Consider the following 22575-nt stretch of genomic DNA (forward strand, 5'->3'; position numbering starts at 1 on the left):
ATGGTCAGTATACTGTTAGTAGGAGATGTTGTTCCTAGTTGACCTCATCTGTTGTGGAGGCATCCTCTTCCCTGTTGTATGGTCAGTATACTGTTAGTAGGAGATGTTGTTCCTGGTTGACCTCATCTGCTGTGGAGCTTTCCTCTTCCCTGTTGTATGGTCAGTATACTGTTTAGTAGGAGATGTTGTTCCTAGTTGACCTCATCTGCTGTGGAGATTCCTCTTCCCTGTTGTATGGTCAGTATACTGTTAGTAGGAGATGTTGTTCCTGGTTGACCTCATCTGCTGTGGAGCTTTCCTCTTCCCTGTTGTATGGTCAGTATACTGTTAGTAGGAGATGTTGTTCCTAGTTGACCTCATCTGCTGTGGAGCTTTCCTCTTCCCTGTTGTATGGTCAGTATACTGTTAGTAGGAGATGTTGTTCCTGGTTGACCTCATCTGCTGTGGAGCTTTCCTCTTCCCTGTTGTATGGTCAGTATACTGTTAGTAGGAGATGTTGTTCCTGGTTGACCTCATCTGCTGTGGAGCTTTCCTCTTCCCTGTTGTATGGTCAGTATACTGTTAGTAGGAGATGTTGTTCCTGGTTGACCTCATCTGCTGTGGAGCTTTCCTCTTCCCTGTTGTATGGTCAGTATACTGTTAGTATGAGATGTTGACCTCATCTGTTGTGGAGGCATCCTCTTTGCCTGTTATATGGTTAGTATTAGGGTTTAATGTTAGTTTCAGCTGGCTGTGGAGTTTGCACCGTTAAAATGAATTGCATTCGTTTTGAAACCGGGCTGCCTCCTGGGTGTGAGCCGGATGCCCTGTTTATAGCCGATGGCCAAGTCGACTCAAACAGAGTGGTGTATGTCAAGCAGGTGGAGTATTGACTTAGGATTCACACTGTAACAGGTCAAATTGTTGTTTGTTCTTGATTCAAATGCTTCTGTGTTTTATCTGCTTTCCCATCGACAGCTACTTAGAACATTCAAACATTTAATTTCTGAACAATGCATCTGCCTTGTTGGCAGTATAACCGGGAAGGGCAAATTACTGTTGGGTTTGAGAAGGGTGCATCTCCCTCCCTGACGGGCCATCAGAGGATAATGTGTGTGTGTGTGTGTGTGTGTGTGTTTGCAGGTCTATTCGTCACCTGCAAGAGGCTTCCAGCACTGATGGGAAAGGTGAGCCATCTACAGGGAGGGATACAGTTCATGGACAGTTAGCAGTGGTTAATAACTGTAGCTTAGTAAAGTATAGTTGAGTGTTTTGAACCTTGTAGTTGGTGCTGTGTTCCCCTGTAGTTTTCTGTAGTGATACTGTCTCTCTGTTTCCCTCAGCTGCCATGAACCTGGAGAAACTCAAGCTGTTCAGACATTACTACGTCATGGTGAGGAGACTCTGTCTCTCTTCCTCGCTGATATTTTGAATTCTAACTTATTTTTCTGTGTAAATTCTGAAAGATGTCAGGATGGGTAATCTCTCCTACTCTCTCCCTCATCCCTCCCTCTCTCTCCCCCCCTCCCTATCTCCCTCCATCCCTCCCTCCCTCCCTCTCTCTCTCTCCCTCATCCCTCCCTCTCCCTCCCTCCCTCCCTATCTCCCTCCATCCATCCATCCCTCCCTCTCCCTCCCTCCCTCCCTCCCTCCCTCCATCCATCCATCCCTCCCTCCCTCTCTCTCCCTCCCTCCCTATCTCCCTCCATCCATCCATCCCTCCCTCTCTCTCTCTCCCTCCATCCATCCCTCCCTCTCTCTCCCTCCCTCCCTATCTCCCTCCATCCATCCATCCCTCTCTCACCCACACCCTACACTCCCTCCATCCATCCATCCCTCCCTCTCTCTCTCTCCCTCCATCCATCCCTCCCTCTCTCTCCCTCCCTCCCTCCCTATCTCCCTCCATCCATCCCTCTCTCTCTCTCCCTCCATCCCTCCCTCTCCCTCCCTCCCTCCCTATCTCCCTCCATCCCATCCCTCCCTCTCTCTCTCTCCCTCCATCCATCCCTCCCTCTCTCGCCCTCCCTCCCTATCCCCCATCTCTCTCTCTCCCTCCATCCATCCATCCCTCTCTCTCTCCCCATCCATTCATCCTCTCTCTCTCTCTCTCCATCCCCTCCTCCCCCATCCATCCATCTCTCCCTCCCTATCTCCCTCCATCCATCCCTCCCTCCCTCTCCTATCTCCATTCCCATCCATCATCATCCCTCCATCTGTATATAGTATGTATATCTACTTCACAGATCATACCATCCTGCTGAAGGTGACAGTCCTTTCCAATGGCATGTGTTACGAGGTGAGACACCCATACACCGTCCACTTCTGATGATGCACACTGTGAACCTCTGACACTGATTATAGCCATTTCTTCATTGTTTTTAGAGATTGTCTAAATGCTTTATTAATTTCCCTCTTTACCCACCTGCTCTCCTAACCCCCCCCCCCTCTCTATTCTTATGAGTTCTACTCTGATCTCTTTGTTACGTATAAGTTCCGCCCTGCTCCAACAACCCTACCTCCAGCTGCCCTGGATGAGGAGGACATAGAGATCGAGGAAGTGTAAGAGACGAGAGAGGGTCGTTTTTTTTGTGAGGTAGCATTTGGGATGTTTAAAAATGGAATGTGTTCATATAAACTCTCTCTAACCCTCTCTCTCTAACCCTCTCTCTCTAACCCTCTCTCTCTAACCCTCTCTCTCTAACCCTCTCTCTCTAACCCTCTCTCTCTAACCCTCTCTCTCTAACCCTCTCTCTCTAACCCTCTCTTCTCTAACCCTCTCTCTCTAACCCTCTTCTCTCTAACCCTCTCTCTCTAACCCTCTCTCTCTAAACCCTCTCATCTCTAACCCTCTCTCTCTAACCCTCTCTCTCTAACCCTCTCTCTCTATCTCTCTCTCTAACACTCCTCTCTAACCCTCCTAACCCTCTCTCTCTAACCCTCTCCTCTAACCCTCTCTCTCTAACCCTCTCTCTCTAACCCTCTCTCTCTATCACTCTCTCTAACCCTCTCTCTCTAACCCTCTCTCTCTAACCCCTCTCTCCTAACCCTCTCTCTCTAACCCTCTCTCTCTATCTCTCTCTCTAACCCTCTCTCTCTAACCCTCTCTCTAACCCTCTCTCTCTAACCCACACTCTCTAAACCCTCTCTCTCTAACCCTCTCTCTCTAACCCTCTCTCTCTAACCCTCTCTCTCTAACCCTCTCTCTCTAACCCTCTCTCTCTAACCCTCTCTCTCTAACCCCTCTCTCTCTAACCCTCTCACTCTCTAACCCTCTCTCTCTAACCCTCTCTCTCTAACCCTCTCTCTAACCCTCTCTCTCTAACCCTCTCTCTCTAACCCTCTCCTCTCTAACCCTCTCTCTCTAACCCTCTCTCTCTAACCCTCTCTCTCTACCCTCTCTCTCTCTAACCCTCTCTCTCTAACCCTCTCTCTCTAACCCTCTCTCTCTAACCTCTCTCTCTAACACCTCTCTCTCTAACCCTCTCTCTCTAACCCTCTCTCTCTAACCCTCTCTCTCTAACTCTCTCTCTGTTCTCTCTCTCTCTCTCTCTCTCTCTCTCTCTTCTCTCTCTGTTCTCTCTCTCTCTCACTCTCTCTCTCTCTGTTCTCTCTCTGTTCTCTCTCTAACCCTCTCTCTCTAACCCTCTCTCTCTAACCCTCTCTCTCTAACCCTCTCTCTCTAACCCCCTCTCTCTAACCCTCTCTCTCTTTCTCTCTCTGTTCTCTCTGCAGGGTATGTGTTCAGTATGAAACTCTCTCTAACCCTCTCTCTCTAACCCTCTCTCTCTAACCCTCTCTCTCTAACCCTCTCTCTCTTTCTCTCTCTGTTCTCTCTGCAGGGTATGTGTTCAGTATGAAACCTCTCTAACCCTCTCTCTCTAACCCTCTCTCTCTAACCCTCTCTCTCTAACCCTCTCTCTCTCTCTCTCTCTCTGTTCTCTCTGCAGGGTATGTGTTCAGTATGAAACTATCTCTAACCCTCTCTCTCTAACCCTCTCTCTCTCTAACCCTCTCTCTCTAACCCTCTCTCTCTAACCCTCTCTCTCTAACCCTCTCTCTCTAACCCTCTCTCTCTAACCCTCTCTCTCTAACCCTCTCTCTCTAACCCTCTCTCTCTAACTCTCTCTCTGTTCTCTCTCTCTCTCTCTCTCTTTCTCTCTCTGTTCTCTCTCTCTCTCTCTCTCTCTCTCTCTCTGTTCTCTCTCTGTTCTCTCTCTAACCCTCTCTCTCTAACCCTCTCTCTCTAACCCTCTCTCTCTAACCCTCTCTCTCTAACCCCCTCTCTCTAACCCTCTCTCTCTTTCTCTCTCTGTTCTCTCTGCAGGGTATGTGTTCAGTATGAAACTCTCTCTAACCCTCTCTCTCTAACCCTCTCTCTCTAACCCTCTCTCTCTAACCCTCTCTCTCTTTCTCTCTCTGTTCTCTCTGCAGGGTATGTGTTCAGTATGAAACTCTCTCTAACCCTCTCTCTCTAACCCTCTCTCTCTAACCCTCTCTCTCTAACCCTCTCTCTCTCTCTCTCTCTCTGTTCTCTCTGCAGGGTATGTGTTCAGTATGAAACTATCTCTAACCCTCTCTCTCTAACCCTCTCTCTCTTTCTCTCTCTGTTCTCTCTGCAGGGTATGTGTTCAGTATGAAACTCTCTCTAACCCTCTCTCTCTAACCCTCTCTCTCTAACCCTCTCTCTCTAACCCTCTCTCTCTAACCCTCTCTCTCTCTCTCTCTCTCTCTGTTCTCTCTGCAGGGTATGTGTTCAGTATGAAACTCTCTCTAACCCTCTCTCTCTTTCTCTCTCTGTTCTCTCTGCAGGGTATGTGTTCAGTATGAAACTCTCTCTAACCCTCTCTCTCTTTCTCTCTCTGTTCTCTCTGCAGGGTATGTGTTCAGTATGAAACTCTCTCTAACCCTCTCTCTCTTTCTCTCTCTGTTCTCTCTGCAGGGTATGTGTTCAGTATGAAACTCTCTCTAACCCTCTCTCTCTTTCTCTCTCTGTTCTCTCTGCAGGGTATGTGTTCAGTATGAAACTATCTCTAACCCTCTCTCTCTTTCTCTCTCTGTTCTCTCTGCAGGGTATGTGTTCAGTATGAAACTATCTCTAACCCTCTCTCTCTTTCTCTCTCTGTTCTCTCTGCAGGGTATGTGTTCAGTATGAAACTATCTCTAACCCTCTCTCTCTTTCTCTCTCTGTTCTCTCTGCAGGGTATGTGTTCAGTATGAAACTATCTCTCTCTCTCTCTCTCTCTCTCTCTCTCTCTGTTCTCTCTGCAGGGTATGTGTTCAGTATGAAACTATCTCTAACCCTCTCTCTCTAACCCTCTCTCTCTTTCTCTCTCTGTTCTCTCTGCAGGGTATGTGTTCAGTATGAAACTCTCTCTAACCCTCTCTCTCTAACCCTCTCTCTCTAACCCTCTCTCTCTAACCCTCTCTCTCTAACCCTCTCTCTCTAACCCTCTCTCTCTCTCTCTCTCTCTCTGTTCTCTCTGCAGGGTATGTGTTCAGTATGAAACTCTCTCTAACCCTCTCTCTCTTTCTCTCTCTGTTCTCTCTGCAGGGTATGTGTTCAGTATGAAACTCTCTCTAACCCTCTCTCTCTTTCTCTCTCTGTTCTCTCTGCAGGGTATGTGTTCAGTATGAAACTCTCTCTAACCCTCTCTCTCTTTCTCTCTCTGTTCTCTCTGCAGGGTATGTGTTCAGTATGAAACTCTCTCTAACCCTCTCTCTCTTTCTCTCTCTGTTCTCTCTGCAGGGTATGTGTTCAGTATGAAACTATCTCTAACCCTCTCTCTCTTTCTCTCTCTGTTCTCTCTGCAGGGTATGTGTTCAGTATGAAACTATCTCTAACCCTCTCTCTCTTTCTCTCTCTGTTCTCTCTGCAGGGTATGTGTTCAGTATGAAACTATCTCTCTCTCTCTCTCTCTCTCTCTCTCTCTCTCTCTCTGTTCTCTCTCTCTCTGTCTGTCTCTCTCTCTCTCTCTCTGTTCTCTCTCTCTTTCTCTCTCTGTTCTCTCTCTCTATCTCTAACCCTCTCTCTCTGTTCTCTCTGCAGGGTATGTGTTCAGTATGAAACTATCTCTAACCCTCTCTCTCTCTTTCTCTCTCTGTTCTCTCTGCAGGGTGACGGAGTCAGGTATGTTGGAGGGCGTCTCTAAAGTCAAGAAGACATCTAACGGTCGCGAGCGCCAGAAAGTGTCTTCGTTGTGAGAGTGTATGTTTGGGAAGAGGGGGTTGTACCCCTCTCACTGTTGGAGAGAAACAGGGACTGAAACGGACCAAGACACTCCACCCCCCCCCCCCCCCCCAAAAACTCATCCTTCCTCCTCCATCTGAAACTGTGGCTGGCTGTTACTAAAGCAACCACCGCCTCGCTCGCTATGCAAAAAGACAAACGACAACGGACTTTAGTTGTCGTTGGACCTTCTCTTCTCTCTCCTTTATCTGGAGACTTCCTGGAGGCTCTGCACCCCTGCCTGGTGTCATAATGGTTCATTCCAGGGAGAGAACTGTCTTCCACCCCCCTCATCGATGGATGAATAGAACGGTCTGGTCTGGGGTGGAATGGACCTCTAATGACCCCGCTCTCTCTCTCTCTCTCTCTCTTTCTCTCTCTCTCTCTATTTCCCTCTCTCTCTATCACTTTCTCTCTCTATTTCTCGCTCTCTCCCTATTTCTCTCTCTCTCTATCACTTTCTCCCTCGCTCTCTATCACTCTCTCTTTCTCTCTCCTTTTATTCTCTCTGGAGAACAGAGGGAGCGAGATTCCAAATATGATCATCCTTTTCCAGACATGGTATTTGTATATTTTATATCCAGAGGATCTTGTTCGGTCTTTGCAAGTGTCCCAAAAGGCCCCCTATTCCAGGGTGTGGTTTGGGACGCAGCCTCTGCCTATTTAAGTGGTGCTTCTGTTCTGTTGGACGACTTTAGCTGTGTTTTGCTGTGTGTGTTTTGGCTATTGTGTGTTTCTTCCATTTAAAGATGCAGTTTGAAACGCCTGTCTGTCTGTCGAACAGGGGTTGCCCAACCTTACTCAGTAGGAGCTGGTATGGGTGCAGGCTTTTGCTCCGGCCCTGCAGTAAAACACCTGGTTCAACTAATCACCTTTTATAGTTGATTAATTATAGTTCATACATGATCAAGTCAAGTTATAGTTGTCAATAAAGAACAGCTGATTCAACTGATCAATTAGTCATAGTCATCAATAAATACTTTATTAGTGGAATCCGATGTGTTGCACCCACTGTGGCCCTGACAGGGTCAGACTGTCCTACCCCTGGACTAGAGAACAGAGACACCCCCAGTGGTAGACTGTCCCACCCCTGGACTAGAGAACAGAGACACCCCCAGTCATACTGTCCCACCCCTGGACTAGAGAACAGAGACACCCCCAGTCATACTGTCCCACCCCTGGACTAGAGAACAATCAATCAATCAATCAATTTTATTTTATATAGCCCTTCTTACATCAGCTAATATCTCGAAGTGCTGTACAGAAACCCAGCCTAAAACCCCAAACAGCTAGTAATGCAGGTGTAGAAGCACGGTGGCTAGGAAAAACTCCCTAGAAAGGCAAAACCTAGGAAGAAACCTAGAGAGGAACCAGGCTATGAGGGGTGGCCAGTCCTCTTCTGGCTGTGCCGGGTGGAGATTATAACAGAACCATGCCAAGATGTTCAAAAATGTTCATAAGTGACAAGCATGGTCAAATAATAATCAGGAATAAATCTCAGTTGGCTTTTCATAGCCGATCATTAAGAGTTGAAAACAGCAGGTCTGGGACAGGTAGGGGTTCCATAACCGCAGGCAGAACAGTTGAAACTGGAATAGCAGCAAGGCCAGGCGGACTGGGGACAGCAAGGAGTCACCACGGCCGGTAGTCCCGACGTATGGTCCTAGGGCTCAGGTCTCTCAGTTGGCTTTTCATAGCCGATCATTAAGAGTTGAAAACAGCAGGTCTGGGACAGGTAGGGGTTTCGTAGCCGCAGGCAGAACAGTTGAAACTGGAATAGCAGCAAGGCCAGGCGGACTGGGGACAGCAAGGTGTCATCATGCCCGGTAGTCCTGACGTATGGTCCTAGGGCTCAGGTTCTCAGAGAGAAAGAGAGAACGAGAGAATTAGAGAGAGCATACTTAAATTCACACAGGACACTGGATAAGACAGGAGAAGTACTCCAGGTATAACCAACTAACCCCAGCCCCCCGACACATAAACTACTGCAGCATAAATACTGGAGGCTGAGACAGGAGCGGTCCGGAGACACTGTGGCCCCATCCGAAGAAACCCCCGGACAGGGCCAAACAGGAAGGATATAACCCCACCCACTCCGCCAAAGCACAGCCCCCGCACCACTAGAGGGATATCCCCAACCACCAACTTACAATCCTGAGACAAGGCCGAGTATAGCCCACAGAGGTCTCCACCACAGCACAAACCAAGGGGGGGGGCGCCAACCCAGACAGGAAGATCACGTCAGTAACTCAACCCACTCAAGTGACGCACCCCTCCCAGGGACGGCATGAAAGAGCACCAGCAAGCCAGTGACTCAGCCCCTGCAACAGGGTTAGAGGCAGAGAACCCCAGTGGAGAGGGGAACCGGCCTGGCAGAGACAGCAAGGGCTGTTCGTTGCTCCAGCCTTTCCGTTCACCTTCACACTCCTGGGCCAGACTACACTCAATCATATGACCTACTGAAGAGATAAGTCTTCAGTAAAGACTTAAAGGTTGAGACCGAGTCTGCGTCTCTCACATGGGTAGGCAGACTGTTCCATAAAAATGGAGATCTATAGGAGAAAGCCCTGCCTCCCGCTGTTTGCTTAGAAATTCTAGGGACAATTAGGAGGCCTGCGTCTTGTGACCGTAGCGTACGTATTGGTATGTACGGCAGGACCAACTCGGAAAGATAGGTAGGAGCAAGCCCATGTAACGCTTTATAGGTTAACAGTAAAACCTTGAAATCAGCCCTTGCCTTAACAGGAAGCCAGTGTAGGGAAGCTAGCACTGGAGTAATATGATCAAATTTCTTGGTTCTAGTCAGGATTCTAGCAGCCGTATTTAGCACTAACTGGTTTATTTAGTGCTTTATCCGGGTAGCCGGAAAATAGAGCATTGCAGTAGTCTAACCTAGAAGTAACAAATGCATGGATTAATTTTTCTGCATCATTTTTGGACAGAAAATTTCTGATTTTTGCAATGTTACGTAGATGGAAAAAAGCTGTCCTTGAAACAGTCTTGATATGTTCGTCAAAAGAGAGATCAGGGTCAAGAGTAACGCCTAGGTCCTTCACAGTTTTATTTGAGACGACTTTACAACCATCAAGATTAATTGTCAGATTTAACAGAAGATCTCTTTGTTTCTTGGGACCTAGAACAAGCATCTCTGTTTTGTCCGAGTTTAAAAGTAAAAAGTTTTCAGCCATCCACTTCCTTATGTCTGAAACACAGGCTTCTAGCGAGGGCAATTTTGGGGCTTCACCATGCTTCATTGAAATGTACAGCTGTGTGTCATCCGCATAGCAGTGAAAGTTAACATTATGTTTTCGAATAACATCCCCAAGAGGTAAAATATATAGTGAAAACAATAGTGGTCCTAAAACGGAACCTTGAGGAACACCGAAATGTACAGTTGATTTGTCGGAGGACAGACCATTCACAGAGACAAACTGATATCTTTCCGACAGGTAGGATCTAAACCAGGCCAGAACTTGTCCGTGTAGACCAATTTGGGTTTCCAGTCTCTCCAAAAGAATGTGGTGATCGATGGTGTCAAAGGCAGCACTAAGGTCTAGTAGCACGAGGACAGATGCAGAGCCTCGGTCTGACGCCATTAAAAGGTCATTTACCACCTTCACAAGTGCAGTCTCAGTGCTATGATGGGGTCTAAAACCAGACTGAAGCATTTCGTATACATTGTTTGTCTTCAGAAAGGCAGTGAGAACAGAACAGAGACACCCCCAGTGGTAGACTGTCCCACCCCTGGACTAGAGAACAGAGACACCCCTAGTCATACTGTCCTACCCCCGGACTAGAGAACAGAGACAACCCCAGTCATACTGTCCTACCCCTGGACTAGAGAACAGAGACACCCCCAGTCATACTGTCTCACCCCTGGACTAGAGAACAGAGACACCCCCAGTGGTAGACTGTCCCACCCCTGGACTAGAGAACAGAGACACCCCCAGTCATACTGTCTCACCCCTGGACTAGAGAACAGAGACACCCCCAGTGGTAGACTGTCCCACCCCTGGACTAGAGAACAGAGACACCCCCAGTCATACTGTCCTACCCCCGGACTAGAGAACAGAGACACCCCCAGTGGTAGACTGTCCCACCCCTGGACTAGAGAACAGAGACACCCCCAGTGGTAGACTGTCCCACCCCTGGACTAGAGAACAGAGACACCCCCAGTCATACTGTCCCACCCCTGGACTAGAGAACAGAGACACCCCCAGTGAAAGCAGCATCTATGTGGGAATTTGGGGAACGTTCCCAGAATCCTGGTCAGGATAATGACAGGTCCACCATCTCCATATATCTTCTGTTGTTGTCAATATACATGATTCATATGTTGAAATGTATATCAAGATATTCTATATTTCACTTTTCTTTCATCCTGGTTCCATCAATCATCAAGCCCTTTGACAAAACCCTGCACACCCTGTGGGTTTCCAGGACTGGGATTGAAGGACACTGATGTACTTTACTTTGTGTATGTCAGAATCAGAGACTGCGGATGAATTTTAATTCGATTTTCTCCGATTTTCCTGAAATGCTTTTTGCTGAGCGACTGATGTCTGTAGTTAGTCTGTTGTTGCTTTTACTTTATTAATATTGACATTATTTAATTCCGATGATTTGTGGGAAATGAGGAACAGATCATGAGTTTGTAAATATTGATATTGACGAGACGGAGAGGAGGATTTTATTATCAGTGGTGGCAACATAAGCAGTACATAGCACCTTCATAAGCAGTACATAGCACCTTCATAAGCAGTACATAGCACCTTCATAAGCAGTACATAAGTGCTTCATAAGCAGTACATAGCACCTTCATAAGCAGTACATAAGAGCTTCATAAGCAGTACATAGCGCCTTCGTAAGCAGTACATAGCACCTTCATAAGCAGTACATAGCACCTTCATAAGCAGTACATAAGAGCTTCATAAGCAGTACATAGCACCTTCATAGGCAGTATATAAGAGCTTCATAAGCAGTACATAGCACCTTCATAAGCAGTGCATGAGGGCTTCATATATAAAGGCATAATCTTGACAGTATTCTATTCCAATATGACACGTACAGACCCAATCACAACGCCACACCCTTCCAGCAGGTATTTGTATATCCTACATCTGAAACTATCCAATCCTTACAGACCTGTTGATCTAGGATTGGGCTATGGATCCTCTGCAGGGATGACGTAGGCCTTAAGTATGGCTTATGAAGGTGATAAGTAGCCTCTAAGTAGGTTTCCTGCTGTAACTCTAAAAGACTTGATCATACATGGACTGTACATCAGTGGATTTGTTGCAACATGTCAAAAGTATACCTAATTTACATCCCAAATGGCACCCTATCCAGAGCCCTATCCCTTAAGTAGTGGACTATATAGGGGAAAGGATGCCATTTGTGGCACGGAGGGAGGAGTTGAATGGATCTATTCCAGGGTTTGTTGTGCGCCTGCTGTTTTAAACTAAACCTGCTAACCAACGATGTAATGTCAAACAGTACGATGGCTGTTACACGGTTAAATAAAAGCTGATATTTGGAACGTGTGAGAGACCCTGTAGCCTAATCTACAACCTGCGTATCGATACACTGAGTGGACAAAACATTATGAACACTTGCTCTTTCCATGACAGACTGTGCAGGTGAATCCAGGTGAAAGCTATGAACCGTGTAGATGAAGGGGAGGAGACAGGTTAAAGAAGGATTTTTAAGCCAAAAGATTTAAGTGCCTTTGAACAGGGTATGGTAGTAGGTGCCAGGGTCGCCGGTTTGTGTCAAGAACTGCAATGCTGCTGCTGGGTTTTTCATGCTCAACAGTTTCCCCTGTGTATCAAGAATGGTCCACGACCCAAAGGACATCCAGCTCACTTGACACAACTGTGGGAAGCGTTGGAGTCAACATGGGCCAGCATCCCTGTGGAATGCTTTAGACACCTTGTAGAGGTCCATGCCCTGACGAATTGAGGCTGTTGTGAGGGCAAAAAGGGGTGCAACTCAATATTAGGAAGGTGTTCTTAATGTTTTGTACACTCAGTGTACATTACCCACACACACCTGTATGTCAACAGATTTAAGATTGTTACGCAAACCTGCGGGTCAGGGTCAAGACTAGGCTTTGGGCTTTAAAAAGAAGGACCAATATATCTCACCCGAGACAATTAAGACAGGTAGGACATTCCAAGTCACACAGAGAAAAGTGCAGAGGGAAAGAGGTGCTAGCTGCAGGTATGCTACACTGGTGTATCTGGGAGGAAGGATGGCATTTGATTTAAAACATCCAAAACATATCAAAGAAAAATCGATTCAAACAGTCACCTTTAGCCCACCACTGAAGAAGACACTCTGGTGATCCAAACTGTCACCGTTAGCCTACCACTGAAGAAGACACTCTGGTGATCCAAACCGTCACCCTTCGCCTACCACTGAAGAAGACACTCTGGTGATCCAAACCGTCACCCTTCGCCTACCACTGAAGAAGACACTCTGGTGATCCAAACCGTCACCGTTAGCCTACCACTGAAGAAGACACTCTGGTGATCCAAACCGTCACCCTTCGCCTACCACTGAAGAAGTGACTCTGGAGCGCTGTCATCTGTTCCTTGGGCGCTGTCCGGCTGGGTAAACTGTAACTGCTTGCCGAAACCAGCATATGCTGTTCTAGGCGCCCCTGGCCACGCCCATAGCCGCGGGAAGTAGTGGTGCTTCAGCACCCCCTGAAAAATCTGAATTAAAAATATATATTAATAGAAACATTTATGATTTTTTCAAAAATATATATTTTCAAAAAAGTAGTGCACTGGGCCTTTGCTAGTATTAGCGGACCGATATTGACATCTGTAGCATGGGCAAAAAAAATTGTGGTTGTATAATTAGGAACAGTATCTTGCAGGATTCAATAGTTGGAATTGTAAGAGTTGTTGCTCTGTCCCTTTCTCTGTGATTGTCAATCTAATGGAATCCAGAAACAACGAAACCCTGTCCTCAAACATTTACATCAAAAGGTGCAAAGTTATGGGCAAAGACACAAAACATCCACATCAAATTAAATATTTTTCTTGATTAAATAACATGGAAAACAACCACTTTTTGTGCAGTATTAATTTACCATCCTTACAAACCACTTTATGTAGGCTGTTTACATAGGCTGGTCATCTAGGTTTTTACCTGTAGACTTTCCTTCACCATGAAGAAAAACAATGCACAATACAGTAATTGAGTACATTGAGGCATCAAATGGTTTGTAATGATGTGATGAAATGTATGCACTCACTAGTTGCTCTGGATAAGAGCATCTACTAAAACGGAAAAGGAATGAATAGACCATTTTAATTTTTACATAAAAATAAGTTGCATTTGCAAAGTATTTCAAGAAACTGGAAAACATATATCAAGCAAGTACTTTTATATTCCACAAGTATTATCAGTTTAACTGTTTTGTACAGATAATTTTTAATTAATAATTATCAGACTCAAGTTACAAATGCTGGTAAACACTCAAATGCATTTCGTTTTTAAAAAATCACAAAAGTAATGCACTGGGCCTTTACTAGACCAATATAGATGTCTTCAGTGCAGGCAACAACGAAAAAATGTCTGCATCCCCAAACTACTTCCCGCCGCTATGCCCACGCCGCTGCATTATTAACACACACAGACACACCTGACCCCCTCCGGTTGGCCGTTACTGGGCCAGCCCAGACCTTGCTGTGGTTTCGTAAGCAACGCGAGCTGCAGCAGACTATAAAGCCACTGCTGATCTAACGGGGTGACTATCATCGTCATCAGAGCGCACAAGCACAAGCACGCAGTAGCCTAGCCTAGTCATATTTCACCGGCGGATAACGGACACGGGACACGGGACAGGACACTCGTCGTCACAATGTGAGTTCTCATACTGCGTGATTGGTGACTGTTGAGTGGACTATGTTGGGCTAGTGCGTATTAAATATTGTATTTTTTTTTTTCTTAAAACAAATGGGAACATTTTTGTTAGGTTTATTTGTTTAACTTAAATGTGTGTGGGACGAGAGTAATTCTATGGGTACGTTTTTAGAAATCATTTTTGTAGTTGCATACCAAAATATGAGAAAGAAAGTGTAATGTGGGTGTGACATTGACCTGAGCAGCAAAATTACGAAATGACGCATTGCTTGCGCATCTCACGGAGAGAGAGAAAGGTAGAAAGAGAGAGAGAGGGAGGGAGAGAGAGTGTGTTTCTGAGCCACCCCTTTCATGTTTCGGTCTGCTGCATCAATATTAACCGGGTCCTGGCTCAGTAAAGGCAAGCACAGTGTGTTGTCCGCATTGAAACGCCACCGTTGGCTCGCTTCCAACCGTTAAATAACGGTTGCTAGCTGTTGAGTAACGGATTGTTTCTGCCCTGCAGTAGGTCAGTGATTGAAAAGGATCTAGTTAAGATCATTAAGATCATTATCTTTTCCACCGTGACCTCAGATAGCCTTTTCTGCTGCTGTGGCTAGTACAGAGTATGATGATGCAGCAAAATCTATCTCTCTCTCTCCTATTTCTCTTTCTCTCCCATTTCTCCTCCTCTCTCTCTCTCCTATTTCTCCTCCTATCTCTCTCTCTCCTATTTCTCCTCCTATTTCTCTCTCTCTCCTATTTCTCTCTCTTTCTCTCTCTCACACACACACACCCCTCCCTGCTCACTCTCTCCATCTCAGAGGATAATGTGCCCCATTGTACCTCTGCAGAAAGCACCTTCACACACGCACACACACACACTTAGGGACAGTTAAAATGAACAACTCTGTGTGTGTGTGTGTCCTTAGGGAGTTCTTCTCAGGGCTGGTGATGTTGGCTCTAATGGTTTCAGTTGGTGCTGAAGGCGGCGTCGGGTAAGACAACCTCTCCTTTTCAATGACCTTTACTGTGTGTGTGTGTGTGTGTGTGTGTGTATGTGTGTGTGTGTGTGTGTGTGTGTGTGTGTGTGTGTGTGTGTGTGTGTCTGTGTGTGTGTGTGTGTGTGTGTGTGTGTGTCTGTGTATGTGTGTGTGTGTGTATGTGTTAATAGTGTCTCATTGTGTCTCCTGTTCTCTAGCCCCAGCAACAACTCCAGTTTCTGCTCCGAGTCAAAGGAATGTCTGGAGTATGAGCTGGTGTGCAAAACAGACGAATATGAGGTGAGTGGACACACACAGACGGACACCTGCACCTACATGTTAAAAACGTCTCCTTCAATAAAATGTGTGTGTGTGTCAGGTCCGTCACTACAGTCCCACTCGTTGGGTGTCTACGGATGCGGAGGCCTACTTCATGGGGGTGGGAGCAGCCATGGCCTTCAGGAGACTGTTCCAATACATCACTGGAGCCAACAACAGAGGTGAGGGAGGGAGGGAGGGAGGGAGAGAGAGAGAGAGGGAGGGAGGGAGGGAGGGAGAGGGAGGGAGGGAGGGAGGGAGGGAGGGAGGGAGGGAGGGGGGGAGAGAGAGAGAGGGAGGGAGGGAGGGAGGGAGAGAGGGGGGAGAGAGAGAGAGAGAGAGAGAGAGAGAGGGAGAGACAGAGAGGGAGAGGGAGAGGGAGAGGGAGGGAGAGAGAGAGAGAGAGAGGGAGAGATCTCCTGTGTGTCTGAATTTTCACATTTGAGCACAATGTACGTCTACAAACGCATTGTCTACAGTACCAGTCAAAAGTTTGGACACACCTACTCATTCAAGGGTTTTTCTTTATTTTTACTATTTTCAACATTGTAGAATAATAGTGAAGACATCAAAACTATGAAATAACACATTTGGAATCATGTAGTAACCAAAAAAGTGTTAAACAAATCAAAATATATTTTATATTTGAGATTCTTCAAATAGCCCTTTGCCTTGATGACAGCTTTGCACACTCTTGGCATTCTCTCAACCAGCTTCACCTGGAATGCTTTTCCAACTTTCTTCAAGGAGTTCCCACATATGCTGAGCACTTGTCGGCTGCTTTTCCTTCACTCTGCGGTCCGACTCATCCCAAACCATCTCAATTGGGTTGAGGTCGGGGGATTGTGGAGGCCAGGTCATCTGATGCAGCACTCCATTACTCTCCTTCTTGGTAAAATAGCCCTTACACAGCCTGGAGGTGTGTTCGGTCATTGCCCTGTTGAAAAACAAATGATAGTCCCACTAAGCCCAAACCAGATGGGAAGGCATATCGCTGCAGAATGCTGTGGTAGCCATGCTGGTTAAGTACACCTGAGTGGCGCAGTGGTCTAAGGCACTGCATCGCAGTGCTAACTGTGCCACTAGATCCTGGTTCGTATCCAGGCTCTGTCGCAGCAGGCCGCGACCGGGAGACTCATGGGCGGCGCACAATTGGCCCAGCGTCGTCCAGGGTAGGGGAGGGAATGGCCGGCAGGGATGTAGCTCAGTTGATAGAGAATGGCGTTTGCAACGCCAGGGTTGTGGGTTCGATTCCCACGGGGGGCCAGTATAAAAAAAAGAAAATATGTATTCACTAAACTGTAAGTCGCTCTGGATAAGAGCGTCTGCTAAATGACTAAAATGTAAATGTAAATGTAAATGTTAAGTGTGCCTTGAATTCTAAATAAATCACAGCTACTGTCACCAGCAAAGCACCCCCACACCATAACACCTCCTCCTCCATGCTTTACGGTGGGAAATACACATGCGGAGATCATCCGTTCACCCACACCGCGTCTCACAAAGCCCCGGCGGTTGGAACCAAAAATCTCAAATTTGGACTCCAGACCAAAGGACAGATTTCCACCAGTCTAATGTCCATTGCTCGTGTTTCTTGTCCCAAGCAAGTCTCTTCTTATTGGTGTCCTTTAGTAGTGGTTTCTTTGCAGCAATTCGGCCGTGAAGGCCTGATTCATGCGGTCTCCTCTGAACAGTTGATGTTGAGATGTATCTGTTACTTGAACTCTGTGAAGCATTTATTTGGGCTGCAATTTCTGAGGCTGGTAACACTAATGAACTTATCCTCTGCAATAGAGGTACCTCTGGGTCTTCCTTTCCAGTGGCTGTCCTCATGAGAGGAAGTTTCATCATAGCGCTTGATGGTTTTTGCAACTGCACTTGAAGAAACGTTCAAGTTCTTGAAATTTTCCGGATTGACTGACCTTTATGTCTTAAAGTAATGATGGAATGTCGTTTCTTTTTGCTTATTTGAGCTGTTCTTGCCATAATATGGACTTGGTCTTTTACCAAATAGGGCTATCTTCTGTATACCACCCCTACCTTGTCACAACACAACTGATTGGCTCAAAGGAAATAAATTCCACAAATTAACTTTTAAGAAGGCACACCTGTTAATTGAAATGCATTCCAGGTGACTATCTCATGAAGCTGGTTGAGAGAATGCCAAGAGTGTGCAAAGCTGTCATCAAGGCAAAGGGTGGCTACTTTGAAGAATCTCAAATATAAAATATGTTTTGATTTGTTTAACACTTTTTTGGTTACTACATGATTCCATATGTGTCATTTCATGGTTTTGATGTCTTCACTATTAGTCTACAATGTAGAAAATAGTAAAAATAAAGAAAAACCCATGAATGAGTAGGTGTGTCCAAACTTTTGACTGGTAGTGTATGTTTGTGTCTGTACTATATGCCTCTAAATGGATGAGTGTGTACGCATGTCTGTCCCAGGTCTACAGATGGAGATGACTGCTCCAGTCCTGGTGAGGATCCCTGAGGAAACCAGGATGTGGGAACCAGCCATCTACACCCTCAGCTTCCTGCTTCCAGCAGCCTATCAGGAGAGGCCTCCCACACCCACCAATGACAAGGTGAGCCTGGCCCACCAACCCTCCAATCAGAAATAGGTGGAATGAACACATCACACATTATTATGTATGCCATTTAGCAGAGGCGTTTATCCAAAGCCACTTACAGTAGTAGTGAGTACATATATTTCTAGTATGTGAGTGTGTGATCCCTACGGGAATTGAACCCACGAACTTGGCGTTCCTAGCGCTACACTCTTACCAACTGAGCTACACAGACTTGACTCCAGTGATATTGTCAACAGATGATGAATCAAGATGTTATCTTCTGCTGTACAGCTATGGATATGAGAAGGTGCTCACAGGTGCTTGTCTGCTTCTCTACATACACTATCTATGAGGACACCCCTTCAAATTAGTGGATTCGACCTCACTAATGCTCTTGTGGCTGAATGGAAGCAAGTCCCCGCAACAATGTTCCAACATCTAGCGGAAAGCCTTCCCAGAAGAGTGGAGGCTGTTATAGCAGCAAAGGGGGGACCAACTCCATATTAATGCCCATGATTTTGGAATGAGATGTTCGAGGAGCAGGTGTCCACAAACTTTTGGACATATAGTGTACCTACACTGAGTGGACAAAACATTAAGAACACCTGCTCTTTCCATGACATAGACTGACCAGGTGAAAGCTATGATCCATTATTGATGTCACTTGTTAAATCCACTTCAATCAGTGTAGATGAAGGGGAGGAGACCGGTTACAGAAGGATTTTTAAGCCTTGAGACAATTGAGACATGGATTGTGTACGTGTGCCGTTCAGAGGGTGAATTGGCAAGACAAAATATTTAAGTGTCTTTGAACGGGGTATGGTAGTAGGTGCCAGGCTCGCCGGTTTGTGTCAAGAATTGCAACGCTGCTGGGTTTTTCACGCTCAACAGTTTCCCGTGTGTATCAAGAATGGGAAGCATTGGAATCATCATAGGCCAGCATCCATGTGGAACACATTACACACCTTCTGTTGTTCTAATGTTCTAGAGTTCTTGCTTTCTGAGGGGATAATGACTTGAATTCTATGGAATTGTGCCATGTCATTATGTCTGTGTGAAGTGATCTAGGATCAGATTACCCCCCCCCCCCCCTATGGAATTGTGCCATGTCATTATGTCTGTGTGAAGTGATCTAGGATCAGATTACCCCCCCCCCCCCCCTATGGAATTGTGCCATGTCATTATGTCTGTGTGAAGTGATCTAGGATCAGATTACCCCCCCCTCTCTATGGATGTGTACGTGCGTAGCTATGGAGGCTGGAAGTTATCAGTGATGTTATAATGTGTTATTGTTGTTGTGATGTTTCTCTCTAGCTCTACTTTACGGAGATGCCCTCTATGGATGTGTACGTGCGTAGCTACGGAGGCTGGATGTTATCAGTGACCTCCAGGCTTCATGCTCACCTACTGACCAAGGAGCTGACCAGGGTCCAGGCTGATTACAACCACACCTACCACTACGGAGTGGGTTACGACAGGTAGGTCAGAGTCCAGGCTGATTACAACCACACCTACCACTACGGAGTGGGTTACGACAGGTAGCTCATAGTCCAGGCTGATTACAACCACACCTACCACTACGGAGTGGGTTACGACAGGTAGGTCAGAGTCCAGGCTGATTACAACCACACCTACCACTACGGAGTGGGTTACGACAGGTAGGTCAGGTTCCAGGCTGACTACAACCACACCTACCACTACGTAATGGGTTACGACAGGTAGGTCAGAGTCCAGGCTGATTATAACCACACCTACCACTACGGAGTGGGTTACGACAGGTAGGTCAGAGTCCAGGCTGATTACAACCACACCTACCACTACGGAGTGGGTTACGACAGGTAGGTCAGAGTCCAGGCTGATTACAACCACACCTACCACTACGGAGTGGGTTACAACAGGTAGGTCAGGTTCCAGGCTGATTACAACCACACCTACCACTACGGAGTGGGTTACGACAGGTAGGTCAGGTTCCAGGCTGATTACAACCCCACCTACCACTACGGAGTGGGTTACGACAGGTAGGTCAGGGTCCAGGCTGACTACAACCACACCTACCACTACGGAGTGGGTTACGACAGGTAGGTCAGGTTCCAGGCTGATTACAACCCCACCTACCACTACGGAGTGGGCTACAACAGGTAGGTCAGGTTCCAGGCTGATTACAACCACACCTACCACTACGGAGTGGGTTACAACAGGTAGGTCAGGTTCCAGGCTGATTACAACCACACCTACCACTACGGAGTGGGTTACGACAGGTAGGTCAGGTTCCAGGCTGATTACAACCACACCTACCACTACGGAGTGGGTTACGACAGGTAGGTCAGGGTCCAGGCTGATTACAACCACACCTACCACTACGGAGTGGGTTACGACAGGTAGGTCAGGTTCCAGGCTGATTACAACCACATCTACCACTACGGAGTGGGTTACGACAGGTAGGTCAGGTTCCAGGCTGATTACAACCACACCTACCACTACATAGTGGGTTACGACAGGTAGGTCAGAGTCCAGGCTGATTATAACCACACCTACCAATACGGAGTGGGTTACGACAGGTAGGTCAGGGTCCAGGCTGACTACAACCACACCTACCACTACGTAATGGGTTACGACAGGTAGGTCAGAGTCCAGGCTGATTATAACCACACCTACCACTACGGAGTGGGTTACGACAGGTAGGTCAGGTTCCAGGCTGATTACAACCCCACCTACCACTACGGAGTGGGTTACAACAGGTAGGTCAGGTTCCAGGCTGATTACAACCACACCTACCACTACGGAGTGGGTTACGACAGGTAGGTCAGGTTCCAGGCTGATTACAACCACACCTACCACTACGGAGTGGGTTACGACAGGTAGGTCAGGTTCCAGGCTGATTACAACCACACCTACCACTACGGAGTGGGTTACGACAGGTAGGTCAGGGTCCAGGCTGATTACAACCACACCTACCACTACGGAGTGGGTTACGACAGGTAGGTCAGGTTCCAGGCTGATTACAACCACACCACCCACTACGGAGTGGGTTACGACAGGTAGGTCAGGTTCCAGGCTGATTACAACCACACCTACCACTACGTAGTGGGTTACGACAGGTAGGTCAGGTTCCAGGCTGATTACAACCACACCTACCACTACGGAGTGGGTTACGACAGGTAGGTCAGGTTCCAGGCTGATTACAACCACACCTACCACTACGTAGTGGGTTACGACAGGTAGGTCAGAGTCCAGGCTGATTATAACCACACCTACCAATACGGAGTGGGTTACGACAGGTAGGTCAGGGTCCAGGCTGACTACAACCACACCTACCACTACGGAGTGGGTTACGACAGGTAGGTCAGGTTCCAGGCTGATTACAACCCCACCTACCACTACGGAGTGGGTTACAACAGGTAGGTCAGGTTCCAGGCTGATTACAACCACACCTACCACTACGGAGTGGGTTACGACAGGTAGGTCAGGTTCCAGGCTGATTACAACCACACCTACCACTACGGAGTGGGTTACGACAGGTAGGTCAGGTTCCAGGCTGATTACAACCACACCTACCACTACGGAGTGGGTTACGACAGGTAGGTCAGGGTCCAGGCTGATTACAACCACACCTACCACTACGGAGTGGGTTACGACAGGTAGGTCAGGTTCCAGGCTGATTACAACCACACCACCCACTACGGAGTGGGTTACGACAGGTAGGTCAGGTTCCAGGCTGATTACAACCACACCTACCACTACGTAGTGGGTTACGACAGGTAGGTCAGGTTCCAGGCTGATTACAACCACACCTACCACTACGGAGTGGGTTACAACAGGTAGGCCTAATCTAATCTCAGATACACACACACACACACACATTCTGATCTCAGAAATACACACACACCCCTCTCCTCTCTCTCTCTCTCTCTCTCTCTCTCTCTCTCTCTCTCTCTCTCTCTCTCTCTCTCTCTCTCTCTCTCTCTCTCTCTCTCTCTCACTCTGTCTCTGTCCCTCTCTCTCTCTATCCCACTTCCTATGTGACCCCCCCTCTCTCTTTCTCTCTCTCCCTCTCTCTCTCTATCTATCCCACTTCCTATGTGAACACCCCCCCCCCCTCTCTCTCTCTCTCTCTCACTCTGTCTCTGTCTCTGTCCCTCTCTCTCTCTATCTATCCCACTTCCCCCTCTCTCTCTCTCTCTCTCTGTCAGTATTGATTCTGTCCTGTGTTTCTCTCCAGTCCTCTGAAGCTGCTGAACAGACACAACGAGGTGTGGTACGTAGCTGAGGGAGAGGCCGTCTGCTCTGACCCCCAGGAACCAACCCCACCACACACACCTACCCCCACACACACACCCAACGCCACACACACACCCAACGCCACACACACAGCCGACGCCACACACACACCCGACGCACACACACCCAACGCCACACACAACCCCCCCAGCACCATCTCTGACTCCCCCTCAGATCTCCCCGCCAACCGGCCACCAACCCCCTCCCAGGCCCCCGAGGTGACCCCGTCTCAGACCCCCTCGGCCAACAGCTCTGACCCCCAGGCGGACAACCCCTGGAACAACACTGTAGAGGCCTCCCTGGAGGACACCCCCTCTGTTAACTCTGTAGACGGCCCCACTAACCTCAACCTGGCCTAG

General features: G+C 47.4%; 1 protein-coding gene and 1 long non-coding RNA gene across 2 annotated transcripts; both read left to right on the top strand.

Annotated features, from left to right (window-relative positions):
* Positions 1 to 511: 511 nt before the first annotated feature.
* LOC311115888 lies at positions 512 to 1372 on the top strand. Its single transcript, XR_014611322.1, has 3 exons — positions 512 to 627; positions 1123 to 1166; positions 1323 to 1372. It is a non-coding gene; the product is annotated as an uncharacterized lncRNA (long non-coding RNA).
* A 13656-nt stretch (positions 1373 to 15028) lies between these two features.
* LOC311115890 (heme-binding protein 2-like) lies at positions 15029 to 22575 on the top strand (the record flags this gene model as incomplete). Its single annotated transcript, XM_084191013.1, has 6 exons — positions 15029 to 15060; positions 15264 to 15345; positions 15425 to 15545; positions 17814 to 17953; positions 19253 to 19416; positions 22158 to 22575. The coding sequence occupies 6 exons, from the start codon at positions 15029 to 15031 to the stop codon at positions 22573 to 22575; spliced, it is 957 nt and encodes a 318-aa protein (XP_084047139.1).

The sequence above is a fragment of the Coregonus lavaretus genome (genome assembly GCF_964263955.1).
Source record: "Coregonus lavaretus genome assembly, contig: HAP1_SCAFFOLD_5587, whole genome shotgun sequence".
In the NCBI taxonomy this organism is placed as follows: Eukaryota; Metazoa; Chordata; class Actinopteri; order Salmoniformes; family Salmonidae; genus Coregonus; species Coregonus lavaretus.